We start from the raw sequence: 13,610 nt of genomic DNA, 5'->3' as shown, positions 1-13,610 counted from the left end.
TTCCCATCTCTATCCCTCTGTCTGGCCAGCATGTATAGATCATTTTCTCCTTCTTTAGTGTCCAACCTGCCATACATGTCATCATATGTCTCGTTTGGCCTTTGCCACCTCTACCTTTGCCCTGTGTTGCATCTCAATGTATTCCTTTGGCCTCTCCTCAGTCCTCTGTGTCCCACTTCTTCTTAGCTAACCTTTTTCCTTGCATGATTTCCTGTACTGTGAGGTTCCACCAACAAGTCTCCTCTCCTTTCCTGCCAGAAGATACACCAAGTATTCTCCTGCCTGCCTCTCTGATCACCTTGGCTGCAGTGGTCCAGTCTTTTGGAAGCTCCTCCTGTCCACCGAGAGCCTGTCTCACCTCTTCCCGAAAAGCTTCACAACACTCGTCCTGTCCCAGCTTCTACCACATGGTTCTCTTCTCTGCCTTTGTCTTCTTAATCTTCCTCCCCACCACCAAGAGTCATCTTACACACCACCATCCTATGCTGTCGAGCCACACTCTCCCCTAGCCCTACCTTACAGTCGGTAACCTCCGTCAGATGACATCGTCTGCGCAAGATGTAATCCACCTGCGTGCTTGTACCTCTTCTCTTGTAGGTCACCCTATGTTCGTGCCTCTTCTGGAAAAAAGTGTTCACTACAGCCATTTGCATCCTTGTTGCAAAGTCTACGACCATCTGTCCCTCCAAGTTCCTTTCCTGGATGCCGTACTTACCCATCACTTCTTCATCACCCCCATTTCCTTCACCAACATGTCCATTACAATCTGCACCAATTACGACTCTCTCTCTGCCTGGGATGCTCAGAACTACTTCGTCTAGCTCCTTCCAGAATTTTCTCTTTCACCTCTTGGTCACATCCTATCTGTGGGGCATAGCCACTAATCACATTATACATAACACCCTCAATTTCAAGTTTCAGCCTCATCACTCGATCTGTTACTCTTTTCACCTCCAAGACATTCTTAGCCAACTCTTCTTTTAAAATAACCCTGACTCCATTTCTCTTCCAAGCTACACCATGGTAAAATAATTTAAACCCTGCCCCTAAACTTCTAGCTTTACTGCCTTTCCACCTGGTCTCCTGGGCACACAATATATCAACCTTTCTCCTCATCATCATATCAATCCACTCTCGAGATTTTCCTGTCATAGTCCCAACATTCAAAGTCCCCACATTCAGTTCTAGGCTCTGTGGTTTCCTCTTCTCTTTCTGCCGAAGAACCCGCTTTCCACCTCTTCTTCGATTTCGACCCACAGTCGCTGAATTTCCAACGGCGCCCTGCAGGTTGACGGCGCCGGTGGCGGACATTTTTAACCCGGGCCACGACCGATCCGTTATGGAATTCTTTGGATGAACGCTCATTTGTTTGGCAAAATTTTAAGCCGGATGCCCTCCCTGACGCAACCCTCTGCATATATCCGGGCTTGGGACCGGGCCTACAGTTTGCACTGGCTTGTGGCCCCCCATAGGGCTGCATTTATGGCAGCACGAGAGTGATACATGAGAATCTAAAAAGGAAATACATTGGGGCTGATTCCATTTCTGACGAAGAGGGACAGTCCTTTTGGTAAGCTGTTAGCTGCTAATAGTAGCGTCAATGGCTTTAAGCTAATTGCTTAATGCTGTAAATGTTAGTTTAAGACGAACAATGACAATTTATTGTTTAGCACACAGGTTATGTGTTTGATATGTTATAACCACATATACAGTCCCCTCCAAAAGTATTGGAACGGCAAGGTCAATTACTTCAGCTCAAAAGATGAATGAGACAAAATTCCAGCTTTTATTTCATGGTATTTACATCGAGATGTGTTTCACAACTCAGGACAGAGCACCTTTTGTTTGAAGCCACCCACCTTTCAAGTGAGAAAAAGTATTGAAACAGACATTAAATTAACTTAAAGTGAATACCATTTAATATTTGGTAGCATAACCATTACTTGCAATAACTGCATCAAGCCTGCGACCCATTCACTTCACCAGACTGTTGCATTCTCCATTTGAAATGCTCTTCCAGGCCTCTACTGCAGTCTTTCAGTTCTTGTTTGTTTCTCCTCTTAGTCAGGAGGTAAAATGCATGCTCTATTGGGTTAAGGTCCGGTGATTGACTTGGCCAGTCTCTGACCTTCCACTTTTCCCCCCTGATGAAGTCTTTTGTTGTGTTGGTAGTGTGTTTTGGGTCATTGTCTCCCGATTAGGTTAGGATGCATTTTTTTTTTTTGTTAATTGCCAGACAAAATGGTTTTGTCGACTTCACAATTCATTCTGCTACCAGCATGAGTTACATCATCAATAAAGACTAGTGAACCCGTTCCAGAAGCAGCCATGCAAGCCAAACCATGACATTACCTCCACATGCTTCACAGATGAGCTTGCGTGTATTGGATCATAAGCAGATTTTCTTTCTCCATACTTTGGCCTTTCCATTACTTAGGTCGAGGTTATTCTTGTTCCCATCAGTCCATAAAACCTTGTTCCAAAACGTTTGTGGCTCATCTCTGTACTATTTTGCAAAATCCAATCTGGCCTTCCGATTCTTTTTGCTGGTGAGTGGTTTTCATCTTGTGGTATGGCCAGTATATTTCTTCTCTCAGTCTTTTTCGAACAGTGGATTGTGCTACCTTCACCCCTGCCCTGTGGAGGTTGGCAGTTATGTCACTGACTGTTGTCTTTGGGTGTTTCTTCATAGCTCTCTCTCAATGTTTCTGTCATCAACTGCTGTTGATACCCTTGGCCAACCTGTTCGATGTCTGTTGCTCAGTACACCAGTTTTTCTTTTTCTTGACCTTCCAAATTGTTGTATTGGCTATGCCCAATGTTTGTGCAATAGCTCCGACCGATTTTCCCTCTGATCTCAGCTTCAAAATGGTTTTCTTTTTTCCCATAGGCAGCTCTCTGGTCTTTATGTTTGCTTAACAGCCAATGCAGTTTTCACAGGTGAAACCCAAAGCCAAAAACAAGCACCGTCTGTTTAAGCAATCTAAATGGCAACACCTGAGGAACTAGAAACACCCATCAGTCGCGTTCCAATACTTTCGCTCACTTGAAAAATGGTTGAGTTTAGAATTCTGATCTTTTGTCTCGTTATCTTTTGATCTGAAACCCAAATGTCTTCTGTATACAACAACAACAAAGGAATTGACCTCGCAGTTCCAATACTCTTGGAGGGGACTTTATTACTCGAAGATTGATGCTCTAGTAGGCTACCTGAGCGAGGTGACTAGATGGCAGCCATGTTAGCGGGGGGCAATGTATGTACATTGAAAATGAATCAGAACTTGCTAATTTCTCAAACGAATTTCATAAGATTCGTTTGTCAACATCAAAGCATGTGCTATTATGCAGAACAATTTATGAAAAATTTGCCTATGAAAGGTTATTCCTAGATGTGATTATACATGAACACTAAACAAAACTAAAACACGAAACAACTAACTAAACTTAACTGAACAGTTAATGTTAAAAGCCAGGGTACCGCCATCATTTTAATTTGCGCTATCATAACTCTTGTCAGGAATGGTAGTAAAAGCTGCAAAGTTTTAGTTGAATACACTAATATACTACTGGGCTCCAGCAGCCAGTGACCCTAGTGAGGATAAGCGGTAGAGAAAATTGATCTCGTTTGATGTGTGTCCCACGTCTGAGACGCACAAAAATGAGCAGGGACGCGTAAACTAAGATGAATGTGTCCGGTGTGGTGCTGGAAATCTGGCGCATGAATAATTTTTTTTTTTGACAAGACAGGGCTCTAGTGTGACTAATTTGGTCGCATATGTGCCCTAATTTCAGAATGGTGCGGCTTAAAAAAATATATAAAAAAAAGAAAAAGAAAAAACCTGTCCGCCCCAGCCATTTGAGGAAGAAATGCAACTTGAAAGCAGAGCGAAAACCCATCTGGTCTCCACACCCATCAAAGATAGTGAATGGCGGGTTCCCTCTGATTGGTCGTATGTGTGCTTTTCAAATACAGGCCCTCAAAGCTATGTTTTCTGACGACACCGTTATAGAAAGTTGCACGTCATAAATGGAATTAGTCCCAAGGCTAATGGCACCGCGACAATGTGGGAACATTTTGGATTCAAGCCAGATGAATGTGGCAATCCCGCCAACACCAACAAGCTGGCATATTGAATTTGTATGACGTAGCAACAAAGACGACTTGAAACTTCCAAGTGACAAAATCCATTTTAAACACAACCGTCCCACCCAATTTCTTCAGATGGGAACAGACAACACAGTGGTACATTTCCCGTTTCCTTTCAGCTTGCAATTATGCAACCCTTTGCGCAACAATGCAAATACAAACGTGACAGCGTATATATGGTGCGCTTATGCTCACATAATATACAGTATAGCATACTCCCTATTGTAAAGAGATGTAGCCATTGAACATATTGACAAAGCAGCATTCTAAAGAAAGGCTGCAGACTTTTAATAGTACAAATCCTGAATCAAAACAGGTTGCTTTGATCTACTTGTGCTGTTAAGGTTGCTATACTTGGCACTTTTTCATAACCAACTGGAAACTTGATTAGCAGTATATTGCCCATTAATGACTGTTTATACATCTGTGCCAAATGTTTAATATTTAAGTGCAATTTTTGTGACCAGAGCCTGAATGTTTTATTTATATTTATCTATATTAGATGTTTTACTTATTGTACTACATTACAATGCCAATGTTCAATATATTCTTTGAGTTAATTGTTCTTAAAAAGTCTTGTTTCCAGACATGTGGTCAAAATGCTCCTAAATCAGTTGGGGGGAAAAAAACAGACAACTTCCCAAAAAAAAAAAAAAAAATTGTAACCAGTGTTATTGTTCTTAATATCATTGTTGTTGTTGGCCTTATAGATTCTAATTCTTAAAATATAATTGCTCTGATTACTACAAATTGCCAAAACCTACTGTCCATTTCCAAATATCGTAAATTTATCGTATTCCTATTCACCTTCTACAGTCTGAGAAACTATTTACACATTAGGTGACTGGATCTTCAATTTTGTTCTTGCTGTTACAATGACAAAGTGTTATTCTTAATCATAATTGTATGTATGTGCATTGTTGTGTAGAACATGGACAGGTCCAGCATGGAGTCCAGCGCAGAGTATCTCCTCTGTCCTCATTTCCATCCAGTCTCTGATGACAGAGAAACCTTATCACAACGAACCTGGATTTGAACAGGTACACCACTCTGCCTGATTTTCTTTTGTGAAATCCCCCCCACCCCCATTGTACAGTAAACCCTCACCGATTCCCGAATTGCCATTTGCAAATTCACCTACTTGTGAACTTTTCTCTAGAACGTACTAAAACCATTTGCTGAAAAAACGCACTTTGCCCCTACCTATGTATTTTTGTGTGCTTTCTGTAACAACCAAGATCCTGCTCAAACGCCCTGCTGCTTTTATGGCACGATGTGAGCAGATATTAGCTGATCAGCTGGTAACGGCTAGCAGCTCAACGTATGGTACAGCAGTATGCGCCAAACTACATTGAATTGTTTGCTTGAGATGTATTAAAAAAAGGAACCATGCATTACTGAGTGAAAAACAAAAAATTACTAATATTCAAGTAGTAATTTGTATGTTTACAGGTTGGAAAGCGACAACATTCTGGTGCGTTTTTATTTTATTTTTATTTATTTATTTATTTTTTTAAATCAAACCATCTCTTAAGTGTTTTGGGATTGATCTAGTTAAAAAGCCTTAACAAAGCATTGTCCATGTGGTATTTGTTCGGCTTTTATTTTGAAGTTGGCCTTCGCAGCGTGTTACTCTAATGCATAGTATGATCGTTGTGGTGGATGGCCTGACCGAAGTAGTCTTTTGTGCCTGGAAACCCTACATGTGACACTGCAGCTTCCTTATCCAAAGGACGATATCAGTCTGGAGGCCTTGGTCATGTTTGTTTGAAACGACACGACAATATTTAAAATGTTTTTAACGTTACTAAATGTGCATGAGACGTCACCATATTTTAAATTCATTACAATAGAAATATGAACTTTTAATTGGTGCAAAGGGGAAAAAAAAAATCACCATTTAATCACTAATGACCCAATGCAACTTCCTAGCTGGGTGCTGTTTGCTGTACTCATTACAACTGATTGCTTATAAAATACAACCCCAATTCCAATAAAGTTGGGATGTTGTGTTAAACATAAATAAAAACAGAATACAATGATTTGCAAATCATGTTCAACCTATATTTAATTGAATACACTACAAAGACAAGATATTTAATGTCCAAACTGATAAAATTTATTGTTGTTAGAAAATAATCATTAACTTCTTTTCTGAGCAAGGAATTGAATCGCCGCAAGTGTGCCTAGAGTTAGCAGCCACTTTTTTTCTGTATATTTCTCCGACCTGCACATGCGCTGGGCACCACCCTTTTTTTCACACAGACTAGGGGACCGCTATCGCTGCATTTAAATTATTATTTTTTAATATTGGGACTCAAAAATGGTAATACTGCATAGCTTTTGCTGGCCAGGTGCCATGACACGGTTTTAGTGCAACCCTAATTTGGGATTAAAAGCAAGAATGTGTTAATTTCGTCATTTATTTATTAAATTTGCACTGGCCAGGTCAATGCCATAGTGGCACAAGGCTGTCGAGCCACAGTCAATGTCAGACACTGTTGGCTTTTTGTGTCTTTAACTTGCAACACTTCTTTAGCATCATTCTCAAAAGCAACTGTTAAGAGAAAATTAAGTATTGTGCAATTCCACACTTGTCAGACCCACTGTTATAAGTAGGAACATTATTAAAGACGTATTGATAAGCTACACACTTAATGGTTCCGTTAACTGTGAGATAAATTATTCAAATTTATTTTCAATAAAATTACGACATTTTTATAAAATTCTCAATAAAATTAAGATATTTGTCAATGGGAGGCGAGCCATCTTGCCCTACTTCAGCATCAGGCATGAGAGGCATGGCGAGCTCCTTCCCGTGCCCGTGTAGTGCTTTGCGATCATACTATGATATGATTTGTAGAATTTTGTAAAAATGTCATGCGACCCTATAGCAGAGGCCACTAACTGGCAGAAGCAGTCCCGTATGGATCCCCCCCGTATAGCCAAAAAAGGTTATGATTCGAAACATACGAGGCGCTTTTTTTTTTAGCAGGACAGCTTTGCAGGATGTATGGAAGTGACGAAACATATAGACCAATCAGCAGCCATCCTACGTGACCTTACTCAGCCAGTCAAGACTGCATCTTAAGTGGTAATCACTGACTGCGTGCAGACCGAAAGCAGCCCTATCGGGGGCACAAGCCAGTGCAAACTGTAGGCCGGTCCCAAGCCCGTATAAATGCAGAGGGTTGTGTCAGGAAGGACATCCGTCTTAAAACTTTGCCAAACAAATATGAGCGTTCATCCAAAGAAATCCATAGTGGATTGGTCGTGGCCCGGGTTAACAACGTCCGCCACCGGCGCCGTCAACCTGCAGGGCGCCTTTGGAAATTCAGCTACTGTGGGTCGAAGTCGAAGAAGAGGTGGAAAGCGGGTTCTTCGGCAGAAAGAGAAGAGGAAAGCACAGAGCCTAGAACTGAATGTGGGGACTTTGAGTGTTGGGACTATGAGAAAAATCTCCGGAGTTGGCTAACATGATGATTAGGAGACAGGTTGATATATTTTGTGTCCAGGAGACCAGGTGGAAAGGATGTAAGGCTAGAAGTAAGGCTTTACCATGGTGTAGATGGGAAGAGAAATGGAGTCGGGGTTATTTTAAAAGAATAGTTGGCTAAGAATTTCTTGGAGGTGAAAAGAGTATCAGATCAAGTGATGAGGCTGAAACTTGAAATTGAGGGTGTTGGGTATAATGTGATGAGAGAGAGTCGTGATTGGTGCAGATTGTAATGGACATGTTGGTGAAGGAAATAGGGGTGATGAAGAAGTGATGGGTAAGTACGGCATCCAGGAAAGAAACTTGGAGGGACAGATGGTGGTAGACTTTGCAAAAAGGGTGCAAATGGCTGTAGTGAGCACTTTTTTCCAGAAGAGGGACGAACATAGGGTGAGCTACAAGAGCGGAGGTAGAAGCACGCAGGTGGATTACATCTTGTGCAGACGATGTAATCTGAAGGAGGTTACCGACTGTCGGGTAGTGGTAAGAGAGAGTGTGGTTAGACAGCAGAGAGGCAGACAGGTGAGTACTTGGTGTATCTTCTGGCAGCAAAGGAGAGAAGGAGACTTGGTGGTGGAACCTCACAGTCCAGGAAATCATACAAGGAAAAGGGTTGCTAAGAAGAAGGGGGACACAGAGGTCAGAGGAGAGGCCAAAGGAATACATTGAGATGTGACACAGAGCAAAGGTAGAGGTGGCAAAGGCCAAACAAGAGGCATATGATGACATGTATGGCAGGTTGGACACTAAAGAAGGAGAAAATTATCTATACAGGCTGGCCAGAGAGAGGGATAGAGATGGGAAGGATGTCCAGCAGGTTAGGGTGATTAAGGATAGAGATGGAAATATGTTAACTGGTGCCAGCAATGTGCTAACTAGATGGAAAGAATACTTCGAGGAGTTGATAAATGAGGAAAATGAGAGTGAAGGGAGAGTACAAGAGGCAAGTGTGGTGGACCAGGAAGTGGCAATGATTAGTAAGGGGTAAGTTAGAAAGGCATTAAAGAGGATGAAAAATGGAAAGGCAGTTGGTCCTGATGACATTCCTGTGGAGGTATGGAAGCATCAAGGAGAGGTGGCTGTGGAGTTTTTGACCAGCTTGTTCAATAGAATTGTAGCGGGTGAGAAGATTCCTGAGGAATGGAGGAAAAGTGTGCTGGTGCCCATTTTTAAGAACAAGGGTGATGTGCAGACCTGTGGCAACTATAGAGGAATAAAGTTGATGAGCCACACAATTAAGTTATGGGAAAGAGTAGTGGAGGCTAGACTCAGGACAGAAGTGAGTATTTGCGAGCAACAGTATGGTTGCATGCCTAGAAAGAGTACCACAGATGCATTATTTGCCTTGAGGATGTTGATGGAAAAGTACAAAGAAGGTCAGAAGGAGCTACATTGTGTCTTTGTAGAGCTAGAGAAAGCCTATGACAGAGTACCCAGAGAAGAACTGTGGTACTGCATGCGGAAGTATGTTAGAATAATAGAGGACGTACGAAGGCAGCAGAACAGCGGTGAGCTGTGCTGTAGGTGTGACAGACGAATTTAAGGTGAAAGTGGGACTGCATCAGGGATCAGCCCTGAACCCCTTCCTGTTTGCAGTGATGGATAGTCTGACAGATGAGGTTAGACTGGAATCCCCATGGACCATGATGTTTGCAGATGACATTGTGATCTGCAGTGAAAGCAGGGAGCAGGTGGAGGAACAGTTAGAAAGATGGAGACATGCACGGAAAGCAGAGGAATGAATATTAGCCGAAGTAAAACAATATACGTGCATGAATGAGCGGGGTTGTGGGGGAAGAGTGAGGCTACAGGGATACGAGATACCAAGGGTGGAAGACTTTAAATACTTGGGGTCAACCGTCCAGAGCAATGGTGAGTGTGGTCAGGAAGTGAAGAAACTGGTCCAAGCAGGTTGGAACGGGTGGAGGAAGGTGTCAGGTGTGTTATGTGACAAAAGAGTCTCTGCTCAGATGAAGGGCAAAGTTTATAAAACAGTGGTGAGGCCAGCCATGATGTACGCATTAGAAACAGTGGAACTGAAGAGACAGACAAGAAGCAGAGCTGGAGGTGGCGGAAATTAAGATGTTGAGGTTCGCTCTCAGAGTGACCAGGTTAGATAAAATTAGAAAAGAGCTCATCAGAGGGTCAGCCAAGGTTTAATGTTTTGGAGACAAAGTTAGAGAGAGCAGACCGCGATGGTTTGGACACATCCAGAGGAGAAATAGTGAGTATATTGGTAGAAGGATGATGAGGATGGAGCTGCCAGGCAAGAGAGCTAGAGGAAGACCAAAGAGGTTGATGGATGTCGTGAGGGAAGACATGAGGGCAGTTGGTGTTCGAGAGGAGGATGCAGGAGATAGGCTTACATGGAAAAGGATGATGCGCTGAAAGAAGAGACTGACTGTGTGCAGACCAGACAGAAAAAATGGAGAGCACGGGAGGAAGAGAACAAAAGACTATGTGGAAGTAATTTGAGAAAAGCTGGAGAAACTTAAGAAAATGACATAAAGGAAGAGAAAATTTGGAACCAATGGCGCTCTCCTCAAAAAAATGTATGGAACAGCCAGTCATTTTTGCTTATACTTAATGCACTAATTAAAAGTGCATACTGTACGTAAAACTCCATTATGAAACAAAACAAAGGTTTTGAACAAAAATACCCTCTAAAACTGTTCATGTTAAGATTTGTTAAATTAATTTTTAATGGGTCTAATTAAACTCGAAGGCATTTCAGAAAGTACACCCATTAAACAAAACAAATGGAAATAATGACACACTCCTTGTTCAGTCATCAGTCATATTAAAAAAAAAAAAAAATCAGTCTACGTACGTAAACTTACAGGCCTCCCTCATCTTTTTAAGGTGGAGAACTTGCACAATTGGTGGCCAACTTAATACTTTTTTGCTCAACTGTAGCAGTAAAGCCTCATCAGTGAATCTGTTGTTAAACTTTATCAAAGATGGTGCCTTTTAGAAAGCTGCCTGTTTGTTACAAAGAGCTCCGCTGTTTTTCTATTTAATTTGTACTTTTCCACTCTTTTTTTAGTCATTTAATGTTCATGGTTTATCGTGTAAACCCGTTGTGGACTTGTTTCTGGCTGTGATATTGAATCAGCGCTGCTTGTTTTGCACCTTCGTGGAACACCCCAGGTTTTTTTGAGCAGAGAATGTTGGTGCTACTGAACTGTTGCCACTTGTCTGTGATGGTATGCCCACGGGGCACTTGTTGTTTCACAGACAGCATCAGTTATGGGCCAATATACATTGAAAATCGACCAATATATTGGTTTATTATATTGGTTATCAGCTTTTTTTGCATCAAATATCAGAATGGGCCCCAAAAATCCCATAGCAGTTGGGCTCTACTTCTCACAATACAACAACCCTGGACAAAACAGCCTTTGATGGGGAGTGTGAAAGGGGCTCCAAGTATACAGTATCTCGACTACCATGTGTTGCACAAAAGGTCAGATTCTAGAAACTTTGCACATACTGTATGTAACACATTGACTTGACCGTATGTCTGTGTGACTTTTCAGGAGCGACATCCAGGGGACAGTAAGACCTATAACGATTGTATCCGTCATGAAACCATGAGGGTTGCTGTGTGTGACATGCTGGAGGGCAAAGTTCCATGTCCTGAAGCTTTGTGGCAAGACTATTTACATTCCCATCTCTTTAGTACTTCCTTCCCATCCTTTCCACACCTCTGACCCATGCATATCATTTGTGTTTATTTTAAGGAGTGTGATGGAGAAGTCCTTCCTAGAATACTATGATTTCTATGAGGGAGTTTGCAAAGAGAGGCTGCATCTTCAGGGACAGAACATGAAGGTGACTACTTATATTTCACTTATTACTGATAAACGGTGTGTTAACAATGACCAGTTATATCATCAGAATCGTTATTTGCCAAGTATCTAAAACAAAATTTGTCTCCGGTACTTGGAGCTGCTCTAGTATGACAATAGACAGCCATTTTGACAAATAACTTTAAGACATAAAAACACACTTCGGAGCGTCACTTAGCCTCTAGCAATTTAATGGCAAGAGGGAAGAAGCTGTTGGAATGTCTGCTTGTTTTAGTTTGCATTGATAGACAGCGCCTACCTGAGGAAAGGAGGTGGAAGAGGCGGTGACCAGGATGTGGAGTGTCCAGGAGGATTTTCCATGTTCTTGTCTTAGTTCTGGAAGCGTGCAAAGTGGGTAGGGGGGTAGTGACGACGGTAGTCCTGATTGTCCGTTGCAGTCGGAGTTTGTCCTGTTTTGTGGCAGCACCAAACCAGACTGTGATGGATGAACACAGGACTTATTTGATGACTGCTGTGTAGAACTGCCTCAACAGTTCCTTTGGCAGGCATGCTTCATCAGAAGCCGCAGGAAGTAAGATGGAGTTGATGTTGGTCTCCCACTTCAGGTCCTGATAGACTGTAATTCCCAGGAACTCGAAGGTTTCAACCGTTGACACAGGGCAGTTGGACAGCCTGCTTCCTGAAGTCCACGATCATCCCTGCCGTCTTGAGCGTGTTCAGCTCTATAGGTAGTGTCGGCTGCACCAAAGCTCCAGCTGCTCCACCTCCTGTCGATACGCAGACTCGTCACCGTCTTTGATGAGACTGATGACTGTGGTGTGGTCTGCAAACTTCAAACGTTTGACAGCCGGGTGTCTGTAGTCATTCAGACCCAAGATTGCAGGTTTCTTGGGGACTGGGATGATGGTGGAGCGTTGGAAACTGGAGGGTACTTCACACAGTTCCACAGATCTGTTGATCTGTATGAAGACTGGAGCGAGCTGGTCCACGCAGACTTTGAGGCAGGATGTGTTGAAACAGGAGGGTACTTCACACAGTTCCTGAGAGTTGTTGAGCTGTGTGAAGACTGGAGCGAGCTGGTCCCTGCAGGATGGGGACACAAGGTCTGTGCCCGCCGCTTTGTTGATCTTTTGTCGTTTGAAGATGCGTGTCGCATCCTGTTCATGAATTGTCGACGCAGAAGTCAGAGGTACGATTGTGGTCGGTGGTAAGGCTGGGTGGGTGTGGGGTGTGAAAGTGTCCTTTTCAAATCTGCAGTTGAAGGTATTCTAGTCGTCAGCTAGTCCTCTTTTGTTCTCCGCTTGGGGGGGGGATGGTCGCTTGCAGTTGATTTGAGATTTTAATCCTCGCCAGACTGATTTAAGGCCTCTTTATACTTCCGTGCTCGCAACAGTACTCGCATTGCATCATGTGAGTGACTAATTGGGCCGCCCGGCCCCTATGCGACACTCGACGCGCACACGGCACAAATTGTCGCCGCGTGCAGAATGGCGTGGAGATCATCTCTCGTTATTGGTCCGTTTTAGTCACATGCTGTGATGACGTACTCAGCGTTCCCCATGGTTTCCACATACCATCTACGCCGCTGCCTTCTTGATCGATTTTGCAATATAATTAAATGCATCATCTCGTCATCTAGGTCCATTTGTTCTAGCAGGCACTGTTCCACGGTCGCCAATGTTGTTCCTTGTTCCGGAAAGCTAAAACTGCTACCGGAATTGGCCAGAAAATGTAGAGGAAACTCCACCCTGTGGTGTCCTAGCCAATATCAGCGTCGCGACACCCCCGACTCAGACTTTGAGAACTGCAGCACATTTTCAAAACGGCGCGTATGGGTTGTGCTAGAGTATAAAGGCAAACTGCCCGCGGGATAGCGACAGTAACGTCAGCGCAGCGGCGAGTATAAAGAAGCCTTGAGATTTGTTGGCAGTAAACTGTTTTCCAGTTTTTCTGCATAATTTCTCTTCGCGTTGTTAATTTATTTGAATTCTCGCGCGATTATACAGGGCTCTGTCACCATATTAACCTCTTGTTACGAACTGACAGAGGGCATTTTTTGTATGTCAAAAGTATTTCTTTCATTTTGCATGAAAATTATTAAATATATGTCCTGTGTTTGATGCAGTTTTTTTCTGTTGCTGAAAACTTGAAAATA

The 13,610-nt window shown here is 42.8% G+C and overlaps 1 protein-coding gene across 4 annotated transcripts in view; it reads left to right on the top strand.

The window, feature by feature from the left end:
- Positions 1 to 13,610, top strand: part of ube2z (ubiquitin-conjugating enzyme E2Z) — a 30,302-nt gene that overhangs the window by 15,054 nt on the left and 1,638 nt on the right. For 3 of the 4 annotated variants that reach the window (XM_061701088.1, XM_061701090.1, XM_061701089.1), the window contains 3 exons: positions 5,076 to 5,187; positions 11,183 to 11,295; positions 11,387 to 11,477. In XM_061701088.1, coding sequence (XP_061557072.1) covers positions 5,076 to 5,187; positions 11,183 to 11,295; positions 11,387 to 11,477 — 316 coding nt within the window. The remainder of the gene's footprint in view (positions 1 to 5,075; positions 5,188 to 11,182; positions 11,296 to 11,386; positions 11,478 to 13,610) is intronic. The other variant, XM_061701091.1, reaches the window with a different exon arrangement.

The sequence above is a fragment of the Phycodurus eques genome, chromosome 16, assembly GCF_024500275.1.
Source record: "Phycodurus eques isolate BA_2022a chromosome 16, UOR_Pequ_1.1, whole genome shotgun sequence".
Classification (NCBI taxonomy): Eukaryota; Metazoa; Chordata; class Actinopteri; order Syngnathiformes; family Syngnathidae; genus Phycodurus; species Phycodurus eques.
Note: the sequence above shows the minus strand (reverse complement) of the source record. Positions and strands in the feature narration are given on the sequence as shown.